This window comes from Piliocolobus tephrosceles, chromosome 6 (genome assembly GCF_002776525.5).
Source record: "Piliocolobus tephrosceles isolate RC106 chromosome 6, ASM277652v3, whole genome shotgun sequence".
Lineage (NCBI taxonomy): Eukaryota > Metazoa > Chordata > Mammalia > Primates > Cercopithecidae > Piliocolobus > Piliocolobus tephrosceles.
The window spans coordinates 157,297,118-157,312,145 of NC_045439.1; the positions used below are offsets into that span (position 1 = coordinate 157,297,118).

Consider the following 15,028-nt stretch of genomic DNA (forward strand, 5'->3'; position numbering starts at 1 on the left):
CTTATTTTTGATCAAGTCTTTTGAACTTTTGTTTTTGACAAATGTCCCAAAATCAAATTCAAACTTAATTTTTGACCTCAAACTAACTGGGCCCCTGGAAGTTCAAATGAGAAATATTAAACCAATTAGACTTATTTGATATGTTAAATTTTGTGGAAAACATTGTCAAATAAATAATGTTAAATTTTCTTTGAGTTATATTTGTATACATTCCTAAGGTGTGCCACAATTGTATGAAATTTCTAGAAACCTGATGTGTTATCAAGTCATAATGTCAGTTATTATGTTAAAATGTTGTACACTGCAGAAATAACCAAATTTTCTTGTCAATTCCATCCTTTCTATAATGGAGTCTCATCAGGCTTTTAACCATGGCCACTATAAATCTGGTTGTCTACAGTTAATTGCTTTATTCTGATGCCTTTCTGAAAGCTTTTTGCAGGCAACTATAATTCTAAAGCAGTGTGTCTTCAAGGAGGTTTGTAGAAAGAATGGAAAGAAGTCTGACAAGTATAGGTTTCCGATAACTTTGAGGTACTATTGGACTGAGTAAGAAAGCCTAAAGCTCAATTGAAGAAACAGATGGGTTTGTGAAACTGCTGAGATCAAACAGAGCAAGAATTAATTACATGAAGCTGAATGAACTGATGAAGAAGAATTACGAGTTTTTACAGCTTTTTAATTTGAAGTATTGTTGGTTCATTTAATGTTTTGTTTTCCAGTTTTGTTTTGTTTTGTTTTTTTGAGATAGAGTCTCCATCTGTTGCCCAGGCTGGAGGACAGTGGTGCTGGAGTGCAGTGGTGCTATCTTGGCTCACTGCAACCTCCACCTCCCGAGTTCAAGCGATTCTCCTGCCTCAGCCTCCTGAGTAGCTAGGACTACAGACGTGCCACCACGCCTGGCTAATTTTTGTATTTTTAGTAGAGATGGGGCTTCACCATGTTGGCCAGACTGGTCTTGTACTCCTGACCTCAAGTGATCCATTCGCCTTGGCCTCCCAAAGTGCTGGGATTACAGGCATAAGCCACTGTGCTCGCCCTGTCTTCCAGTTTTAAGGAAAGTTTTTTTTTTTTTTTCTTTTAAGCTATCTACAGCTTACGGCAATTTTGTAAAGCATACTTTTATAAACAAAAATTAGAACGTTTGCTTTTCCTGCCTACCTGATCCTTCTAAAATTCAGAAGCTATCTGTGAGTATTCTTATTTTTATGGCAATATGGTTATTTGAATAACTTCAATAATAATTTGCTCTCTTTATAACAGGATACAATTAGAAACATTGGTTATACTACCAAGGCTTTGACTGGAATGTCATATTTGAGAATACGTATGGAAAGTTAGGCTTCAAGAATTCCGAGCCTTACAGTGAGTGAGTAAAAGGTCGTCATTTCCTGGCGGGCGCAGGAACCTCAATATATAAGACGCTGTAGGCAAAGTCTGATGTCTGCCTTGGTTCGGCTTCCTAGTGTCCAGGTTTTTCAAAGTTCCATCTGAGGCCAGGTACAGTGGTTCACACCTGTAATCCCTGCACTTGGAAGGCCGAGATGAGCCAATCACTTAAACCCAGGAGTTCAAGACCAGCCTGGGCAACATGGCAAAACCCTGTCTCTACAAAAAAATACAAAAATTAGCCAGTGTGGTGGCACATGCTTGTAGTCCCAGCCACTTGGGAGGCTAAGGTGGGAGGATCACTTGAGCTGGGGAGGTCAAGGCTGCAATGAGCCATGACCGCACCATTGAACTTCAGCATGGGTGAGACAGCAAGACTCTGTCTCAAAATAAATGAATAAATAAAAGTCTAATCTGAGATTCTTTGTCAAAATATCCATCCACGCAAATTTAAAAGGAGCCTATGTGGTTACTCTTGCTGTAATTATTAATTATGTAAATAAGGTCAATGAGACTAAATTTATTTTGCAAACAAATTAGTTTTACTCTGTTGATCTTTAGTATAAATGGGGGTGACTATAAGACAAAAATCAAAAATCAATTTCAGAAGAAAACTATAATACACCTATTATTAAACTATGGCCCTGTTCATTGTTTTTGAGATTTATTTTTTTTTTTTTTTGAGACATAGTTTCACTCTTGTTGCCCAGGCTAGAGTGCAGTGGCTTGATCTCGGCTCACTGCAACCTCCATCTCCTGGGTTCAAGCAATTATCCTGCCTCAGCCTCCCAAGGAGCTGGGATTACAGGTGACTTCCACCACACCTGGCTAATTTTTGTATTTTTAGTAGAGATGGGGTTTCTCCACATTGGTCAGGCTGATCTCCAACTCCCAACCTCAGGTGATCTGCCTGCCTCAGCCTCCCAAAGTGCTGGGATTACAGGTGTGAGCCACCGCATCCAGCCCCAGCCTTGTTTTTGAGTTTTTATTATCTGTCTGTAGACTGGACTAGATTCTAACTTCTTCTTCTCATTTTCTCCAATATCTTACGACTCTCCAACTAAAACCAAAAACTGCTCTGTTTCTGAAGTCCTATAAGCTGAAGCTGGACAACTAGATATAAGTCTCAAGGGAAGGTTTCATGCCCTTGATGTGTGAGCCACACAGAGTTCCCTAGAATGTGCACTGCCACAGTCAGAGACGTTCAAACTGGAAGCCGGGACAAGAAGATGCTGACTTAAAGCTGTGGACAGCCGTCTCCAAGGTGTCAGAACAAGACTCCGTGTCATAATGACTCTTATCCCTTTTAATTCTTTTTTTACTTATGCCTGCCTCTTTCACTTGGCAGGATAACGCTGCAGTTACAATTTCACAATCAGTAGCTTCTGTGGGTTAACTGGATGGAATGTTGACTCTGTCATATCAAACCTAAATGGTTACAGGATCTAACAAATCCTCTAGGCCACCTAGTGGGCAACTTTAGCAACATCCCAAACACAACTGTGTGTTCAAACTGTATTTGTGGTCTCTTCTACAGAGGTAGCACTCTCTTTTTTAATTTAACCTACTCCGGGGAAGCTAGATGTTAGAACTACTCCCTAACAATGGAACGGGGAGGAAGCTGTACAGTTGCTGACACTTCTTGTTGTACATGGATAAATGCATCAGAGCGTGTAGAGACACAGCTGCAAAAAATCAACACACAGCCCACTCAAAATGGGTAGAGGACTCATCAGGTTCATTTTTTGATCTGTTTGATTTTAGTTGGTTTGGCTATAAGGTTGTCTAATCTTTTGGCTTACCTGGGCCACATTGGAAGAAGAAGAATTGTCTGGCACCACACATAAAATACACTAATGCTAATGACAGCAGATGCAAAAAAAATAAAACATCGTGAAAAAAATCTCATAACGTTTTAAGAAAGTTTACGATTTTGATTTGGCCCTGGCTTTGAATATGTGCCTCATTCAAAGCTGTCCTGGGCCACAGGTTGGACACACTTGGTTTGTGAGGACCCTGGCTAAGGAGCATACTCCATATTCAGTATTAACCTCCTTATAGTCACAATAGTATTCTCCTTGGTGCACTGTATCCTCTCAAAAAGTTTTAAATGTTGGCATGCAGCCATCCACCAAATGTCAAATGGTCCCTTTTCAGCTGGAATGACAAAAAACTCAAAGAAACGCACAGTCATGAGACACCATAACCTGTGAGTGATATGCTGAGACTGGAAACACAGAAACTGAGGGGTTACCGAGAGGAGTGCTGATACCCTTAGTTCTGGTCACCCTCTCACCTAGGTGACAGTCTCACCAAAAGTGGGGAATTAGTAAATAAAAATTAAAAGAAGCCGTTGCTTTTGGACTAAAAGCCTACTCTAGGCCCCAACAGACCAGACTAGAAATCAAATGGAGTCACCCATGTTAAAGTTCCACATCACCAAATGGAAACTCAGTTGTTACCTGGCCTTCTGGAAAATCAGGAGAGAGAGATAACAGCCTAATTTACCAAGCAGGCCAGTTTCAGTCTTCAATCAGCATAATTATGAAGCTCCCCTTGCTTTAATCCTTAACTTGAAATAACCTGATATTAACCAATCCTTTCATTTTCCATTTTTCTGTCTCCCTGTTCTCACATTACAAGGAAAGTAACTTTGAAATGACCAATTCAAGGCCGGATGTGGTGGCTCATGCCTGTAATCCCAGCACTTTGGGAGGCCAAGGCAGGAGAATTACCTGAGGTCGGGAGTTCGAGACCAGCCTAACCAACATGGAGAAACCCCGTCTCTACTAAAAATACAAAAAATTAGCTGGGCATGGTGGTGCATGCCTGTAATCCCAGCTACTTGGGAGGCTGAGGCAGGAGAATTGCTTAAACCCAGGAAGCAGAGGTTGTAGTGAGCCAAGATCATGCCATTGCACTCTAGTCTGGGCAACAAAAGCGAAACTCCATCTCAAAAAAAAAAAAAAAAAATTCAATGTTTGTTCCTTGTTTCTGTTTTCTTCAGCCCTTTTTGTGCCTATAAAGCCAATCTCCTTTGCTCAGCTCAGCGGAATTAACTTCTTCTTTTTTATGGAATAAAGTATTGCCTGATTCTAGAATTGCAAATAAAGCCAGTTGAGGCCTTTAAACTAAATTTGTTGTCATTTGGTCTTTTCACAGTCATCACCGGATCCCCAGCTCCAAAAACACTGTCCGGCACACAACTGAGCTATGTGCACACGTTTATCTTTATTAAAGCACCTCAGCGGGCTTGCAGAGAAAAATAACAAAGAACCGTTCTGAATTCCCATAAATACTTTATTAGCTGATAATAAGATTTTGCTCACTTTTCAGTCGGGGTTCTAAAATTAAATTAAACCTGTGACTTTTTACAAGGGTATTCCTTTAATGGCATAAAATATGTAGAAAGCAAAGAATTTCCTAGTGAAGAGGCAACGTCATCACACCTCACAGATACGGAAACTCAGGCCCAGAGAGGTGGAACGGCTGTCCTGTGGCCACACATCTGAACTGGGATTTGGACTAAGGATTCCCAGTGGCTCTTGTTCATCACTCCCAGTCGCTCTCAGATTAGCTGCCCCTGCAGTCCCCAGGCTGGGAATTGCAGTGCAAGCGAGGCCTGTGTATGGCAAAGTGCAGCTGGATGGTGCCACTCAGGGTAACGTGGGTCTTCTCTAGACATTTACCTGTGTTCATTTGGGGGAGCATTTCCAAGCACACATACAGGCTGATGTGGAAAAAAACCTATAACTTTTCTCAGTAGCTGAGATAACCCTGGGGATGGAGCTGCTTTAAAGGGGACCAGAGCTCCAGGTGCCCAGGGAGGTGGCGGCTGCTGAATGGCCTGCCAGTGATGGTGGCCTCGGTTTATGGCTTCTGATCTGCTGAGTAGTGAAATGTTGCCTGGGGCTGGTGTGCCAGTGGAATTGCTGGGACCAATTAAAAAACCAAATAAAACAAACCAACAAACAAAACAAAAACCGTCAGCAGGGGCTGGGAAGAGAGAGGTCGAGGAAGGACAACAGGGAGGCACAGAGATTGTGCAGTTTGTCTACTGTGTCCTCGGCCCTCCCCAAGATTTCCATAACAACACGTCCTTGTGGGGAGTGGGGCAGTCCAGGCTGGCCCCAAGGGTCTAACAAAGGGACAAAACCAAGAGACAACTTTTCTGAGTCAAAGATCCTCAAATGAAATGGATCTGAATGGTAGGTGCGAGGACAGCAGGACCCGGCTCCTTGATCTTGGGAAATGTGTTAATGAGCTGGGGGTGAGCGATGAGGTTGCGCTCACACCCTCCAGCTCCAAAGGGGGTTAGGGGGCTGGGGGCCTTCGGGTGACCTGGCTCCGGCACAGCTGTACCCTGCGTTGTGTAGGAGAGAACGCTCCATCCTGATTATGTAAAATCAAAGTCCAACCATCAACATTACACACTAGCAAATAATTCTCCTCCGTGATGGTGCGAATTTCAATGGAGCTTCAAGGCCTCCCTCAGTGGAGAAGTAGCTTTGTTCTGTGAAAGGAGGAAAGGTAAACTCTTCATCAAAAAGCTCCCACGCCTCACCAGGGAGAATGAAGAGACAGAAAAGCAGCCAGTGAGTGGTATGCACCTGCCAATTTCAGCAGCCTGTCATCTGTGCAGATAAGAACTCTCCTGGCCTTGGTGCTGTAAGGGATGCTAGTCATCTTACCCCCTAGCAAACGTGTAATCTGCACAGAAGCCTGTGGGGAGAAGAAAGTGGCTGGCTGATTTTTGCCAGCACACAGACACCCCCAGGGTAACCTCACTTCTGGCGCCTGTTAGACAGCTGGGTGGTCTGATGATCGATCCCCTAGGCATGCTGGGAGCCAGGCAGCCAGGGTGGGCACTGGGTCTCCTGCCTCCCCTCCCTGCAATCCTGGGCAACCTGCAGATGCCCTGCACAGCACACACAGCAACAGTGTGACCCACCCGTGTCCCCCCAAACTTCAGCGGAAGAGTGGAAGAATGACCCCGCAGGTCTGAGAGTGGCTGGTTCATGTGAGATGCCGTGACCAACCTTTCTAAAGTGGAAAACACTCAAGTAGCCTAATAGCGAATGTCCCAGTTCTACGTGGAAGGGAACTGAGGGCTGGGGAGGCCAGGCAAGAGGCAAAAATCTGTCAATGGCCAGAGGGAGGCTCTGTTGGCTTTGGGGTAGGGGCAGGCAGGAGAAGGTGGCTTTCAGGACCCCTGAGAGTTTACCCTGGTCTCTGAGGAGCCACCGCTACCTATTGCTCCAAGAAAATAACATCTCGGCTTAGCTGAGAGGGGCAGGTGTGTGTGTTCTCTGGCTGCGCTTAAGACACCAGGTTTTTCAAGTATTTCAGCAATTACAAAGGGCTCTATTTAATGCAGCATGCATAGGAACCAAAGGCTATCCCTCTGAGCCTTTGAGGATAAACTGAGAGCTGCCTGGGCCGTTGGGGTGCATGGCTGCTATGACTTGTCATGCATCTTTAAAATCCCTCTTCCATCTTGACATTCTGCCAATTTCTTCAGTTCTGAAACCTGAAGATATTCTGTGGGTGAGCATTGACAATTTAGTAGTGACTTTGAGCAGCAAATTCTTTCTCCTTTCTGTCTTTCTTTCTTAAACATCCTGTGCTTGCTGCATCCCCAGGCCTGGGTGGCAGAAGGAGGAGCCCATCCTCTAGCTGTGCAGGAAGTCAGGGGTAAAGCCCATTCTCCATTTCATCCTTAGGAGCTAACTCCTAATCTTGTGTTGCCAGCAGCCCTAAGTGTTCGTAAGTGTCCTCAGCCTGGCCTGGGCTCCAGAAGTGGCGATGTATTTTGCATGGAAAGGGTTTCTTCTATAGGCGACTCTGGGTTAAAAGTCCCTTTGCGGGACTTGTCAGAGGCTTTAGTTTGCTGATGTGCATTGTGGATCTCTAACAGAGGACTCTGTGGTCCCTTTGGCTTGGAGCTGGGCATGCCCTCGGGCTGGCGTTCCCGGGTGCACTTGTTGTTAGGTTACAGAGGGACCCCTCGGACAGGAGAAAGGAAGAAATGGTCAGGCAGGCAGTTAGGGTGGCTCCTGGGTTGAATTTTTTTCTTTTTTCTTTTTTTTTTTTTTAAACAGAGTCTTGTTCTGTTGACCAGGCTGGAAGGCCATAGTGCGATCTCGGCTCACTGCAACCTCCGCCTCCCTGATTCAAGTGATTCTTCTGCTGCAGCCTCCCAAATAGCTGGGACTATAGGCGTGCACCACTACACCTGGCTAATTTTTGTATTTTTAGCAGCGATGGGGTTTCACCATATTGGCCAGGCTGGTCTCGAACTCCTGACCTCATGATCTGCCCGCCTCAGCCTCCCAAAGTGCTGGGATTATAGGCATGAGCCACTGCACTTGGCGATTGAATCATTTAACGCTATATAATGTGGCCTACTTTCCAACCTGACTATGGCATAACAGCACATGACAGATACAAAAGGAAAATGGCCAGGTGCAGTGGCTCATACCTGTAATCCCAGCACTTTGGGAGGCCAAGGCAGGTGGATCACTTGAGTTCAGGAGTTCAAGACCAGCCTGGCCAACATGGTGAAATCCTGCCTCTACTAAAAATACAACAATTAGCCAGGCATGGTGGTGGGCACCTGTAATCCCAGCTACTTGGGAGGCTGAGGCACAAGAATCACTTGAACCTGGGAGGTGGAGGTTGCAGCGAGTCGAGATTGCACCACTGTACTCCAGGCTGGGTGACAGAGTAAGGCTCTGTCAAAAAAAAAGAGAAGGAAATCAAAATATTTTACCCCAGAATATGTTTCTTTGCCGTATTTTGAAATGGCCCACCATCTTTTGTGGGGGAAAATTTGCAGCTGTAAAGAGTTCTATTAAGGTAGTAGAGCTTTCTCCTTCCAGGCCTTCCTAGTCCTGAAGAGATTAGCTGACAGTCTAGCACCTTTTAAAGACCTAAACAGGAAACACTTGCCATCTATTGCCTCTAAGGGTGGCCACCTAAGAAACACCATCTACATAATAAAAACTTTGAATTTCGCAACTCCTTATCTTAACCCACACACTTCTTTCTATTGATTCCAGGTTTTTGATAATAACTTAACTTTTTCAACCAATTGCCAACCAGAAAACCTTTGTGTCCACCTATGACCTGTGGGCCACCCTCCTCACAATATGTCCCCATTTCTGGACCGAACCAGTGTATAGCTCACATGTATTGACTGATCTTTTATGTCTCCCTATAATGTATAAAACCAAGCTCTAACTCAATGCTTTGGCACACGTTCTCAGGACCTCTCAAGACTGTGCCTTGGGCCATGGTCACTCATATTTGGCTCAGAATGAACTTCTTTAAATATTTCACAGAGTTTGACTATTTTTGTCAACATTACAGATACAGCTAACCACCTCCACTTTGAAGAGATGTATGTATTTATTTTGGATTTCCCTTGTGTGTTTTAGATTTTTCTATAAACAGTATGCTTTCTTTTTTTTTTTTTTTTTTTTTTTTTGAGATAGAGTCTCATTCTGTTGCCCAAGCTAGAGTGCAGCTCACTGCATCCTTGACCTCTTTGGACTCAAGTGGTCCTCCTACCTTAGCCTCCCAAGTAGCTGGGACAACAGGTGCACCCCACCACACCTGGCTAATTTTTTGTATTTTTCATAGAGATGGGGCTTCACCATGTTGCCCAGGCTGTTCTCAAACTCCTCGACTCAAGTAACTGCCCACTTTGGCCTCCCAAAGTGCTAGGATTACAAGTGTGAGCCACCACGCCTGACGAGGGGCTTATTTTTTAATTCAGCAGTATGTTCTGAGGTTTATCCATGTTGATACAGGTGACTTGGTTCATTTGTTTTAAGTGCTGTGTAGTATTTCATTGTGTGAATAAGCAAAAGCTTATCCATACCCTTTTGAATGAACTATTTGTTGTTTCTGGTCTTCTACGGCATGCAATGTGAATGTGAGCATTTTTGCACCTTTCCTTGTACACATGTGCTAGAATTTGTCTAAGGCAGATGGGTATCACTGCTGGGCTATACTATTACTAATCGTATTTAGGATCTTGACCTTTGACTCGTGACTTTATCTGTGCCTTTTAGCAACAACAACAAAAATGTAGACAGGGATAAAAGTGCCAGGCAGAATCTCATTTTTCATCTCCTGCATGAGTACTTGGAGGCCTTTCCTCGAAGAGGGACTGTTTTGGCCAGTGGGGCCTCCCAGCAGCAGGCTGCAGAGAGATGGAGCGCAAGGGTCCCCCGTGTCCCCAGGGATTTGCTCACTGCCTCAGGATTCCACGCTGTGCATCCCTGTTGGTCTAAGACCAAAGGAAGAGCTTCAGAGCTGGGAAGAGCAGACCAGCCAAGGACAAAGGGTCAGATCTGCCTTGTACAAATAGAGGGTCAGGCGAGATGACCGGAAGACTTGTACATAGTGCAGTTTGTGTGTGTTTTTCCCACAGGGCAGCTGGTGTGTTTCAGCAAACACGGTGAAGAGGGGTGCTGCTTTCGGTTAGGAAACAGCACCGAGCTGCTGCGTCAGTGGAGGGCCAAGTACGCAACGAGATAGAATGAAAGCAATCCACTGTGTGCCCATGTAATTTCACGCCTGTTTCCTAGTACTTCCTTTAAGAATGGCTTCCTTAAAGCCAGAGGTATTATCTTTCATTCTTCCATCAATAATTTTACTTCTTAAGTGAGGGCTTTTATAAACAGGCCTTAGGGCAAAGTGTGCCATCAAGATTCTTAACTCCTACACGTTTTTGTAGGAGTTTGGCATGCACCACTGTCACAGGACAGGGATCCAGATCCAGGCCCCAAGAGAGGGTGCTTGGATCTCATGCAAGAAGTAATTCAGGGCGAGTCCACAGTGAAAAGTAAAAGCAAGTGTATTAAGAGAGTAAAGTAGCCCGGGCTCGGCAGCTCACACCTGTAATCCCAGCATTTTTGAGGCTGAAGCGGGCGGATCACGAGGTCAGGAGATGGAGACCAACCTGGCTAACACGGTGAAACCCCGTCTCTACTAAAAATACGGAAAATTAGCCGGATGTGGTGGCAGGTGCCTGTAGTCCCAGCTACTCGGGAGGCTGAGGCAGGAGAATCGCTTGGGAGGCGGAGGTTGCAGTGAACCGAGATTGCGCCACTGCACTCCAGCCTGGGCGACGGAGCGAGACTCTGTCTCAAAAAAAACAAACAACAACAACAAAAAAGAGTAAAGTAGTGAAAGAACAGCCGAACGGACAGCTACTCCACAGACAGAGTAGGACGTTCCCGAAAGTTAGAGGAGGAGCATGTCCACGCTAGGTGCGGTACTCATATATATGGAGAGATGTGCTCTGCTACAAGGGTTTGTGATAAATGATTTATTTTCTTAATTATTATATTTTGCAAGAATCAATATTATTATTTTTAAAGCAAAATTAGGAATCCCTTTGTTCTCCAGATATCGGGATATCTGGACACTCCCAAGTCTAGGTCTGTTTAGTAAACATTATTAATTTGTTGCCATAACTGTAAACATCTAGAGGCTAGAAATGCCTGCCTTTCTGGGAATGCAGCCCAGCAAGTCCCAGCCCCATTTCCCCAGACCTCACTCAAAATGGAGTCGCTCTGGTTCGAACACCTTTGACACCACCACAGCACGGGATAGGGGCGGGGGTCATCTTTGTCCTTGGGCTTGAAGTAATGCACAGTGTGAGATCCTGTAGGAACGGCTGTGAGTGTGCAGACATAAAGGAGGTGCTGTTTTTCAATCTGGACCAAAATCGAAGTGATTCTCCCGTCCTCCCGTTTTGCTGAATTCCCTGCTCCCAGATCCTACCCATTGCAATTCCAGGGCACCAAACATACAGCAGTATGGGCACAGGTGAAGAGGTGACATTAAATCCAAAAGACAAAAGCCTGCTCCTTTTCAGAGCTTATCAGCAAGAACAGTGTGGGCCGGCTTTGTCCCAGGGAGGAGGAGGTCTCGTGGAGCCACCTGGCCCGGGCTGTACGGTCAGTGGCGTGTCTCTTGTTCCCACCAAAAGGAGCAGTGCATTTGCAAATGTAAACTTACACAAGAACACGAGTACGTGCCATCTTTAAAAATAATGCTGACTGTCACACACGCGCACAAAAGCAGATAGATGTGCCTGTCCCCCTCTGAGCCCCAAGGATGGATCTTTCCTATTTGGGAATGGAGGTGAGCTTTAACTCTTTATTGCTATTATTTTTTAGAGAGCCTTTTATTTTCTCCATTTGTATTTTCAGGTTCATGTGGTGCCAGAGACTAGTAAACACTTGGTTGGACATCTGCTTCTGCCCCATTTTATGGACCGGGAGACTGAAGCCTGGTGAGCTGCATATGGATGGGGAGCAGTTCCCGCCTGAGGCTCTGTTTTTAGCCCAGATAAAGACCCTCTCTGAGTGTGGTCACCTGGCTCATACTGCTTCAGCGGCTCCGTCCCCAGCTCTGGGGTCGGTGGGCATGTCGCAGGTGCTCAGTAAGTGCCAGCTAGGGGGCTATACCCTCCCCGGCCCACACAAAGGCTGCACCTGCTGCTGCTCTCCCTGCTCCCTTGCTGCCTCCCCCCACCCTCCTGTGCACAGTGGGCAGCGCCCTGGAAGAAGCAGAGATCCCCACGGAGTCCTCGGGGTGTGCAAGGGATGTCCAGAGGCCTCTGCTGTGGTCTGGGCAGGCTTCCCACTCCATGCCGGGGCAGTCAGGGAGTCAGGGTGAGAGGCAGTGGCCTGTCCAGTCCGCCTGGGCTCAAGTGGTTCTTTAAGGCAGCCCTGGGTGCTCAGGGCCACCGTTCCCAGGCTGGCGCAGAGTCACCGAGGAAAAGCACACCTAAGACTCAAATCTGCATGTGCTGTGGGAGGTCCTGTCTGGGGTTCCTGGGAAAGGCTGTTCCCCACAGCTGGTGACGAGTCCTGGGAGCCTCTTGCCCTCCCAGGTTCTCACCTAGGGCCCCTCTGGCCTTCCCTCCTGTTAGATGGTGCTGTTCTGCTTTCCTCTATCAGACCCCATCCCCTCAGGGCGAGGCCCAAGCCTGAGTCATCCCTAGGTCCCCCAGAGCCCACACAAACATCTGATGCAGAACAAAGGGTGAGCTTGAGTCCGGCAGAGAGAACTAAGGGGCGCCACCCTCGCAGGGAAAGCAAGAGATGCAAAACTCTGCAACTGCTGACTCCAGAATGGTGAAAGGATTTGTGCCACCCCGGTAGATGCCTCCTGGGTGTGCTACAGCCACTGGAAGGTGGGAGCAGCTGAGGCCACAGGCATAGGACACGGAGCAGGAAGCACAGGGCACCTTCTGAGAAGGGACTCTGATGTGAGAGCTCGGAACACCCCATGCCCCATGCCCACCCAGCACAGTTTGGGAGGACAGGGCCTGCTGGGCCAGCGCTCTGAGATGACAGAGCTGGAGACCAGTGTCCCTCTGCCCTTCCTCCCAGCTGCCCACAGGCCGCCGGCAAAGCTCACTCACCTTCTGTGACCCCGATGTAGAACTCTTGAGCGAGCCCCGCTTGAAGGAGCTCATCTCTCTCAGGGAGCCCGTGAGCCGCCCTGCTGACTCCCTTGGGTGGCTGGGCCAGTGGCACGGGGGCTGCCCTCCCTGGGTGGGCAGGAGCGGAGCCACACACTTGGTGGCAGCCCCACGCACTAGGCGAGCGGGCCGAGATCCTGGGGTGAGGCCAGCCGGCACTGGGTCAGCCCAGGAGGAGCATGTGCTGGCTTTTGGTGGCCCCTCCTGCCCGACTCCTGACACCACCCCCAACATCTATAATCAGGCCTAATCCCTCCATCCCCAAAAGGTTTAGAGGGAAGAGATTTAGCAAATGGCGATTGAAAGTAAATCTACTTTGACAAAGTGGTGGCTGCAAAGGGTGATCAAATGGGAAGGATTTGGGTGTCCCGAAAGGTGCATTGTGAGGGCAGACAGCCCCCACTGCTGGCATCTGAGGCCCCTTGGAGGGTGGCATCCAGATCCCAGAGGCCCGGTGCCCACCCAGACAACCACCTGAGTGTCAGAGCAGAATTTGCATCCGGGCCCGGGCCATGGGTCTCAGCTCTCTCCTTGGAGCCGTCAGTAGGCGTTTTCTCCCCGTTAATCTGGCAGCAACACAGCAAGCCTTCTTCTGCAGATCCTGTGGCTGGAGGCCCGTCTGCTCTGGGCTGCTCTGGCACATGGGGGTCTCTGTGTCAGTTCTGATTTCCAGGGCGCCTGTCTTGCCCCTCTTAAAGGCAGGTGGGATCGTGGGTCTTTGCAGTGCAAGCCTGGCCTGAAGTGTGCCACCCTGGCTGCCGACCCTCTTCTGTCTCCTACAGGCACATGCGTGTCGTCTCCCACGTGCAAGGCAACAGACTGGAGCTCAGAGAGGACAGGTCATGTATTCCCGTCGTCGTAGAGAGATTTTTATTTAACGACTGGCAAGCTGAAAATATAATAGGAGGCTGTGAAGCCCTCATAGCTGTGGGGCCAGGACCCCCCGCCTCCTCTGGAAGGCCTGTTGGTTGTGGAAGTTTGGAGGGTGGAGGCACGACCTCTACCTCTTGGGATCTGGCTTAGAACCAGCACATCTCTTATGGCGTGGGGCCGACCCTCTGTTCCCTGCTGTCTCTCAGCACCCCTGAAGTGAATTCAACTGATGTATTTTGAGCTTGTACTATGGGCCACGTATTGTACACATCAGGTGCTAGGGATACATGTGGGAACAGCAGGGGAGAGTCCCTGCCCTCCTGGAGCTGACTTTATCATGGGGAGGCAGACGCCTCGAGCAATAAACTATATAGTGTACCAGAGGGTGTAAGAGCCAGGCAGGGCAAGAAAGCAGAAAGCCCGGGCTGGGGGCAGTGGCAATTTTAAATAGGGAAAGTCTCTGAGAAGATGGCTTTTGAACAAAGACTGGGAGAAGGTGGCTGGTGAACGAGTCCACTGAGCAGGGATGTGGGAGGGGGATTTGCAGGCAGAGGCAACAGCCAAAGGCTTTGACTCTGGGGCCTGGCTGACATATTCAAGGAAGACTAAGAAGGCACGGGCACCTGGGAGAGGGAATGCCGGGATGAGGGCAGCTGCAGAGGTGATAGTGCAGGAGCTGGGAGCCATTCTCAGCACCTTGGGGTTCGTTTCTGATTATGATCCGATGTGCAGTTTGAAAGGACCACTGTGGTTCTTAAGATGCACTAGCCAGCGGAGCCAGGCTGTGGCGAGGAACTTGACAACCTGGAAGAGGGTAGGGGCAGAGGCGTGATGGGTGGGGGTCTGACTCTAGAGTGAGTTGGAATGTGGAGTGAAGAGGATGTGCAGGACGGTCAGATGTGGGATGTGTGAGGACAGACATTAGGAAGCTGCAAGACTTCAGGCCGGGACTGCCTGAAAAATGGGGTCACCTGAGGTGACATGGAGAAGGCTGTGGATGGGGTGGGCTTGGGGGAGGGGCCACGCCTTCTGTGCTGCTAAACATAATGGCTTTTCCAGTCCCAATTTTCTGAGGCCTCACAGAGGATTGGATGCAGCCGATGCCTCATCCTCAGGCTGTCCCAGTTTGCCTCCTTGTCCTCAGGCAAATCCTCAGCATCCTGCATGGTCTGACATCTTGCACCTAACTGGAATTGTTACATTCCTTGAGGCTCTGTGTAAGACCTCCTCTCCTCTCACTGGACCCCGGGTGACCTC

General features: G+C 47.9%; 1 protein-coding gene across 1 annotated transcript in view; it reads right to left on the reverse strand.

Annotated features, from left to right (window-relative positions):
* The window catches only part of TRPM1 (transient receptor potential cation channel subfamily M member 1), a 153,744-nt gene extending 140,557 nt beyond the window's left edge, over positions 1–13,187 (reverse strand). The window contains exon 1 of the mRNA XM_023195672.1: positions 12,839–13,187. Coding sequence (XP_023051440.1) covers positions 12,839–13,132 — 294 coding nt within the window. The 5' untranslated portion in view covers positions 13,133–13,187. The remainder of the gene's footprint in view (positions 1–12,838) is intronic.
* Between the last annotated feature and the right edge of the window lie 1,841 nt (positions 13,188–15,028).